The sequence below is a fragment of the Ovis canadensis genome, chromosome 6 (genome assembly GCF_042477335.2).
Source record: "Ovis canadensis isolate MfBH-ARS-UI-01 breed Bighorn chromosome 6, ARS-UI_OviCan_v2, whole genome shotgun sequence".
Classification (NCBI taxonomy): domain Eukaryota; kingdom Metazoa; phylum Chordata; class Mammalia; order Artiodactyla; family Bovidae; genus Ovis; species Ovis canadensis.
The window spans coordinates 118,372,188-118,380,057 of NC_091250.1; the positions used below are offsets into that span (position 1 = coordinate 118,372,188).

A 7,870-nucleotide genomic window follows, 5' to 3' on the forward strand; every position below is an offset into this window, starting at 1 on the left:
CTAAAGAGCCTCTTGATGAAAGTGAAAGAGGAGAGTGAAAAAGCTGGCTTAAAACCCAACATTTAAAAAACTAAGATCATGGCATCTGGTCCAATCATTTCATGGCAAATAGATGGGGAAACAATAGAAACAGTGACTGACTTTCTTCTCTTGGGCTCCAAAATCACTGCAGATGGTGACTGCAGCCATGAAATTAAAAGACGCTTGCTCCTTGGAAGAAAAACTGATCAACCTAGACAGTATTTTAAAAAGCAGAGACATTACTTTGCCAACAAAGGTCCATCTACTCAAAGCTATGGTTTTTCCAGTAGTTATGTATGGATATGAAACGTCGACCATAAAGAAAGCAGAGCACTGAAGAATTGATGCTTTTGAACTGTGGTGTTGGAGAAGACTCTTGAGAGTCCCTTGGACTGCAAAGAGATCAAACCAGTCAATCCTAAAGGAAATCAGTCCTGAATGTTCGTTGGAAGGACTGATGCTGAAGCTGAAGCTCCAATACTTTGGCCACTGATGCAAAGAACTGACTCACTGGAAAAGACTCTGATGTTGTGAAAGACTAAGGCAGGAGGAGAAGGGGACCACAGAGGATGAGATGGTTGGATGGGCATTACCAACTCGATGGACATGAGTTTGAGCAAGCTCTGGGAGTTGGTGATGGACAGGAAAGACTGGCATGCTGCAGTCCATGGGTTGCAAAGAGTCGGACACAACTGAGCGACTAGACTGAAGTCACTTGCTAAATACTGCACACACTGTTTGTTCTTGTTGAGTTGCTAAGTCGTGTCTGACTCATTCACAACCCCACGGACTGTAGCCCACCAGGTTCCTCTGTCCATGCCATTTCCCCATAAGAATACTGGAGTGGGTTGCCATTTCCTTCTCCAGGTGATATACCCAGGGATCAAACCAAGGTCTCCTGCATTGGCAGGAAGTTTCTCAACTGCTGAGCCACCTGAGAAGCCTACGATAAACACTTAATTGTGCTTAAATATAGCCTTCATATCCAAGTGTACTTTACTGGATTCAAATTCTAGGAAAATTGGTTTATGCAAATCCAATTCTTTCCAGTTAGTCAATTCCCCATTCTTCAACCACTCTGTACAAGTGAGTTCTCCTCACAGATGCTGTCTTTGTATTGTCATGTCATTTTCACATATGTATGTGCGTTCCACATGCTCCAGAGGGCATCCCAGAGAGACAGTATGAAAATAGGCAAAAGGAAAAAGATGGTTTTTTGGAGAACAAAAACTTTAATCTTGCCACTTTAAAGTTCCACAGGAGAGGAACCTCCCTGGTGGTACAGTGGCCAGGACCCCGTGCTCCATTCAATGCAGGGGGGGCCACGTTTGACCTCTGGTTAGGGAATTATTAATAGATCCCATATGGCACAACTAAAAGATCCCACATGCTGCAACTAAGACCTGGTACAATCAAATAAATACTTTAAAAAAAATAAAGTACCACATGAGAATAATAAATGATGTTTCATTGAAAACTGGAAACTAGGTTACTAAAATGAAACCCACAATTTTTCTTTAACAAAATTTTTTATGCTTTAAAAATAATTTGTCTCTCTCCTTCTTTGGCACCTCCTTGGGGGTCTCAAAGATGAAAATTCAAAATATTCTTCAAAATAATGTCTCTTGGGGGCAAGGGGCAATGCCTCTGACAAGAAGCTTCCCCTTACCTTGGTGCAGTTTTACAAAAATCAAAATGAATAGCACAAGTGACTCAATGCCAGCAACATTTTCATCTACTTACAGTGCTGTTGTCTGTGATACAACGGTACAAATACGTAGCTGGAACACAGATCTTTGAGAGCTGTCAGCTAAGAGCTGTCCATAACCCACAGGAGCTGATTCATCCACCAGGGGGCATTCAGATGAATGCATCCGACTGCACACAGGGAAAGGTCAGAGTCCTTCATCCTCTTTGGATGCAAACCCCACAGAGAACAGATTCAACTATGAGATGACAGTCACTTAGGTGGAAGAGGTCTTCTCAAGCCAACTGGCCTTTCCCTTAGGGAAAACTGAATTTTCTTAGCTGCATTTTCCTGACATTTCAGGTTATTCAAGCGCTTCATTTCATACTCCCTTTCACATTGGATGGCTGAAAAATAAAATACACGAAGCAATCCAACTGACATTTTTCACCAGGCATAGTTTAGCCCAAGATGAATATTTATCACACAGAAAAATCCACATTCTTGAATACCAAACAAGAAGACAGAGCTACACAGAAGGGAGCCTGGGTGTGAGTGAGCAGATTCAAACACATGTCCAATAATCAAAATAACACACACAATTTGTAATTTATTAAAGTAGGTCCTACAGAACTTACATTCTGCTGAAGGGAGCAGACCATCCTTAATGGTTTTGCATTTTTTGAGGTGTACACAGCTACCAAATGCAATTTCTTCCAAGAAAGGCAACTTGATGTTGGCTAGTTTTGTGTACCACGTCTGTGTGAGTAGCGCAAGTTCCCAGGGTTCCTGTCTGGGGCAAAAATTAACTCATTCAATAAACATTTCTTGACATTGATGACAGGATATAAATAAGACATTTGTGTTCTCAGTTCCATTTCCCACTAGAGATTTTGGTTTGCAGAGGAGTATTCAGGATTTTTCAGAGTTGCAAATCTAGCCAGGAGAAGGAGCCTTTAATCAACATGTTATAATCTTTCAATGTAGAAATATTAATATATTGAAAAATAACCATAAATTATAATGATAGGAACTTTAGCTCAAAAAACAGACTCCATGCAGTCAATCCAATCTTTCCATGTCTTTAAAGAGGATGTAGTTAAAAACTGCAGAGGGAGGTGGGAGAGGGGTTCATGTTTGGGAACGCATGTAAGAATTAAAGATTTTAAAATTTAAAAAATAAAAAACTAAAAAAAAAAAAACTGCAAGCTCCAAGTCTTTCTTGGTTGATCAAAAATATGATCACATTAGGGAAGGAACAAATGGAATATTATGAATATGGTGCTTAGCACACAGTAAAGCTTTGAGTGTGTGATCTGATTTTTTTTTATTTTTTAGAAATATTTATTTATTTGGCTGTGCTGGATCTTAGTTGCAGCATGCAAACTCTTAGTTTTGGCATGTGGGATCTAGTTTTCTGACCAGGAATCAAACTCATACCCCCTGCATTGGGAGCATGGAGTCTTGGCCACTGGACCACCAGGGAATTCCATGATCTGATTTTAATCTTTACAACACCATGGAGGTAAGACAAGGGAACAAAGACTCAGAAGTTAACTGAGAACCAGAGCTGAGATGTAACCCAGGTGTGTTTAGAAGTATCAACAGAATCCTTAGAAAACAGGAAAAAGGAATGAAATCCTAAACTACAGTATTTAAAAATAATCACAATGAAATTTTAATGGATTGTTTTATGTATCCTACTTTGGAAGTTTTAAGTATCAGCTATGTTTCTCAGTTACAGTCAATGTGAATTCATATGTATGAGGACAGGGGAAAGACCTGCTTTGGTATAACTAGATGAAATGAGCTTATTACATACATGCCACCTGTCTTCCTCCTCCAGCTTCCTTGTTACTTTATCATCTAATCTTAAGGCGTGACTTGAAGTCTACAATTATTATAAATGCACTTGAACAAGTACACAAAGATGTATTTACAAGAATCCTCAGTGAAGCATTGCTTATCCAAAAAACCTCACAAAATAGTCTTAATGTCTACAAAGAAGAGCCTGGCTAAACTGTAGTACACATATGTAATGAAAGAATGAGGTTTATCTTTATCTATGGATTTGGAAAGATGAGCAATCAAACAGTTAATGTTTACCTAGCACCTACTACATGCTAGATACCCTTTTAATCAGTTTACATATATAAACACATTTAATTGCCATGAAGTAGGCAAGGTGCTATTATACTTATTTTATAGGTTGGGAAGCAGGAACAGAGAAAAATTTACTCAAGGTCACAAGGCTTGGGTTTGAAATTTTAATGCATGTACAGATATATCTATGTATACATATATAGGAGTATGTATATACATATATGTATGCACACATGCATACTACAGGTTTATATAAATGATGTGAATACAGTTGAGACACTGATGGCATTATGGACTAAAAGAACAAAAGTGTTCTAAAATCTAAGACATAAATGTCTAAAATCTACAATTTACTCAAGATCACAAGGCTTGAGTTTGAAATTTCAAATCAGAAAATCAGACTCTAGAATCTGTGCTCACTAGGCTACACAAGATAAAATAGGGGATGGAGCAAAGTTCAATATAATCCCCCATGTGCAAAAATGTGTGTGTATATACATATGTGTACATATGTGTATCATATACAAGAGACAGAAATTGTAGGAAAACATAAAACATTTTACCTGAGTGGGACTGGGCAGGTAGCATAGGGATGAGAATGGAGATATGAGAGATAACATTTTATTTTCCTTTCAAAGCATTTGAAAATAAAAATGTCAAATGGTTTTGATCTTCTAAAATTGTTTAACCAAAAAAAGCCCAAAGTGAAAAACTGCCTGAGCAAATGAAAGAATCTGCCTGTAATACAGAAGACCCCAGTCTGATTCCTGGGTCAGGAAGATCCCCTGGAGGAGGGCATGGCAACCCACTCTAGTATTCTTGCCTGGAGAATCCCCAAGGACAGAGATGCCTGGGAGGCTACCATCCATGGGGTCACAGAGTCAGACATGACTGAGTGACACAGAACACCATTCTACTCCTCTTAACTTAGCTGCTTTTATAAACAGAATGATATCAAATACTTTCTTGTGAGACTGACAGAGAAGACACTAGTTTTGCAAATATTATTCATGATATAAAATGCTATATAGCCAAAACCACAGAATCAGTGCTTTAAATCATTCTCCAAATACAGGAATATCTTTGTTATAAAAATTATGCTTGCAACAATGACTATAGTGGTTATTCGCCTATAGTTCAAGGTCTAAAGTCATACTGAACTAACAGATCTAAGCAGAGTACAATAATGAGTTTTCCCATAACTCTGGTTTTATAACCCTGTGGGATGTCTCCATTTCCTTCTTAGAATATTGTCAAAAAGTAAAATTCAATTGACTCACAATGATAAATGTATCATAGATTGTGGCAGAGAGGTTAAAAAACAAGTTCAAAAATTTAAAACAAGGTAGCACAACAGTACTACAGAGTGAAACTCTCATGTAGTAGCAACCCATGTTCACTATGGGTTTACTATTATTTCAGACAACATACAAGTATCTTACCTACATTACTTCCTTTGTATTCCATACCATGTGGCTTGGTATTGATCTGTTCATTTCACAGATGTGGAAGCCAAGGCACAAAGAAGTTAAGTAATTTACTCAAAGCAGCATGGGCAGCCAGAGGCAGAGCCAGGCTTTGAGCCCTAGTTTTCTTGGTAGTTTTTTTTTTTTTTTTTTTTTTGAGCAGAGTTCCTTTTACTAACAATAGGTCCTTGTTGGTTATCCATTTTAAATACAGCAGTGTATACATGAAGTACTTCCTAAAGCTAACTATCCCTTAGTTAAAATAGTTAAGATAGTTCTTAATTATCCCCCTTCAACTCCCCCATCGCAGCAACCATAAGTTCATTTTCTAAGTCTGTGAGTCTCTGTTTTGTAAGTTTACTTCTTTTTAGATTCCATATATAAGGACAGTCACACACATTTCTCCTCCTCTGTCTGACTGACTTCACTCAGCATGACACTCTCTAGGTCCATCCATGTTGCTACAAATGGCATTATTTCATTCTTTTTAATGGCTGAGTATATATGGACCACATCTTCTTTATCCATTCCTCTTTCAATGGATATTTAGATTGTTTCCATGTCTTGGCTATTGTAAACAGAGCTGCAGTGAACACGGGCATGCACGTATCCTTTCAGATCATGTTTTTCTCTGGATATATGCCCAGGAGTCAGACTGCAGGATTATACGGCAGTTCTATTTTTAGTTTTTTATGGAACCTCCATACTGTTCTCCACATTGACTGTACCAATTTACATTTCCAGAGCCCCAGTCTTTTTGATTGGAAAGCCCATATTGTCCATTTACTACCTGCCAAACACACAGGATTCAAAACTGACTCTCTGTACCAGTTAATCTAGTATTCTGTTAAGATGTATCAGACACCAAGGCATGTTTAGTTAGATTCACACTATCTAAAGAGGTATTTTAAGGTTGTTGTCAGTAGTAGAAAATGTTGCTTTGGAGTAGGAAAACTCAGACTTCAATCCTTGTCACTCCCTTACTACATGACTGAGGGACTTTGATCATATTACCAAATTTTAGTCTTCTCATTTGAAATTTGTTTTGTTGTAAAAAACCAAGTAAGAATACTTAACAATCCTTATAAAATCATTTTCCTACAATCCTTATAAAATCATTTTCCTACAATCCTTATAAAATCATTTTCCTACAATCCTTATAAAATCATTTTCCTTTTTAAAAATCAGTATCAAAAAAAAAAATCAGTATCCAGGCACCAGAAAATGCCTCATACAGTCCAGTATCTCACTGGGAACATAAGGATGTCCAGTACTTTTAACAAGGACACCCCTCCCCTACCCTGAGTCAGTGCTTACCTGATAAAAATACTTACACTTTATAACAATTGCACCGCAAAAGCTTTTCTACTCCATTCTTTCTTTGCAAGCCATAAGCCATGGTGAATTATTGCAGTCCAATTTCCTAACACAGGTGCCTGATGTAATGACTCAGATATTCTTGTTCACTTTGCCTGAAATGATTGCAACGCACCTAATTAAGATAAAGTATTCACTTGATTATTTTAATATCCAAATAATACAAAGATCCAGGAAAAAAAAAGTCTGAATCTAAGAACCTCCCTAACCGATGTTCATGAACTGAACCTCTTTTCTTTTCTATTTTCCACGAACTCGTTTTATCACTTCTTGCCACATTAGGAGAAAATGCCAGGTAAACAGCATCAGCATTCTGGCCCCGTACTGTCCTTGCCTAAAGCCTGCCAAATGGGCTGAAAAAACCTCAACAGCAAAACGTGTCTCAAACGTGACAGTGTTAAGCCACAAAGCACGGGTGGGCACAGGGACTTTCCGTCCTCCATCCTTTGAAAGAATGCAGACCTTCCTCCCAGGTTTTCCCTTCTGCGCTTAAAATGTGACCCACTTCATGCACCACTCCCATGCCTCCTCTAGCTCAGGCTTCGGGATGGGTATCCTCCCCTCTGGATGCGCAGATCCCGGGAGGACCCGGGTCCTCCAGAGCCCAGGGTAGGGAGGAAAGATGAAGAGGGGAGGGAAGAGGGGGTGAAGAGGAGGGAAGAGAGGAGAGGGAAGGAAGATTGCAAGGAGGAGGCGGGGCCGGCCCTCCTCGCGCCGTCCCCACCCACGCCTAGCTCCGCCCCTCCTCCCACACACGCCACAAACGCGGCGGGCGCGGCCACTCCTCCCAAGCCTCGCGAGACTGCTGCCCTCGAGAGGACGCCGGCGCCTGATTACCCTCGCCGGGGTGTGGGAGGGTTTCGGGGCCCGTGGGTCGAGGGCCGAGCGCACACCCATTTAGTCGCCCACGGCCGCGCGCGCAGGCCTCCTTCCTGCTCGCGCCTGGAGGTGCAGGCGGCCCCGCGTCAGGCCAGAGCCTCCATAAAGGGCTTTGTGGTGCCGGCCCCGCCCGCGAGAGGCCCGGGGCTCGGCGTCCCATAGCCGACGGCCGGCTCACGCTTGACGGAACCAAGCCCACAGCGAACGAGAGCGCTTGTAAGCTAGGCCTTTCCCTGAAGATGACGCTTCTGACAGGGAGGGGTTGAGTGCAGCGACCTGGGGGACTTGGGGGCAGCACTTAGAGAAACGCGCCGGGTTCTGACGTGTGGACTTGCTT

General features: G+C 40.7%; 1 protein-coding gene across 2 annotated transcripts; it reads right to left on the reverse strand.

Moving 5' to 3' along the window:
- Window positions 1-1,233: 1,233 nt before the first annotated feature.
- On the reverse strand, window positions 1,234-7,403 carry C6H4orf36 (chromosome 6 C4orf36 homolog). Of its 2 annotated transcripts, XM_069593221.1 has the most exons (4): window positions 7,160-7,403; window positions 6,612-6,749; window positions 2,347-2,501; window positions 1,234-2,115 (listed from the first exon to the last, which is right to left on the reverse strand). In XM_069593221.1, the coding sequence occupies exons 2-4, from the start codon at window positions 6,674-6,676 to the stop codon at window positions 1,982-1,984; spliced, it is 354 nt and encodes a 117-aa protein (XP_069449322.1). In that variant the 5' UTR covers window positions 6,677-6,749; window positions 7,160-7,403; the 3' UTR covers window positions 1,234-1,981. The 2 variants fall into 2 exon arrangements, with proteins under 2 accessions (XP_069449322.1, XP_069449323.1); XM_069593222.1 differs by having other exon boundaries at window positions 6,612-7,389.
- Between the last annotated feature and the right edge of the window lie 467 nt (window positions 7,404-7,870).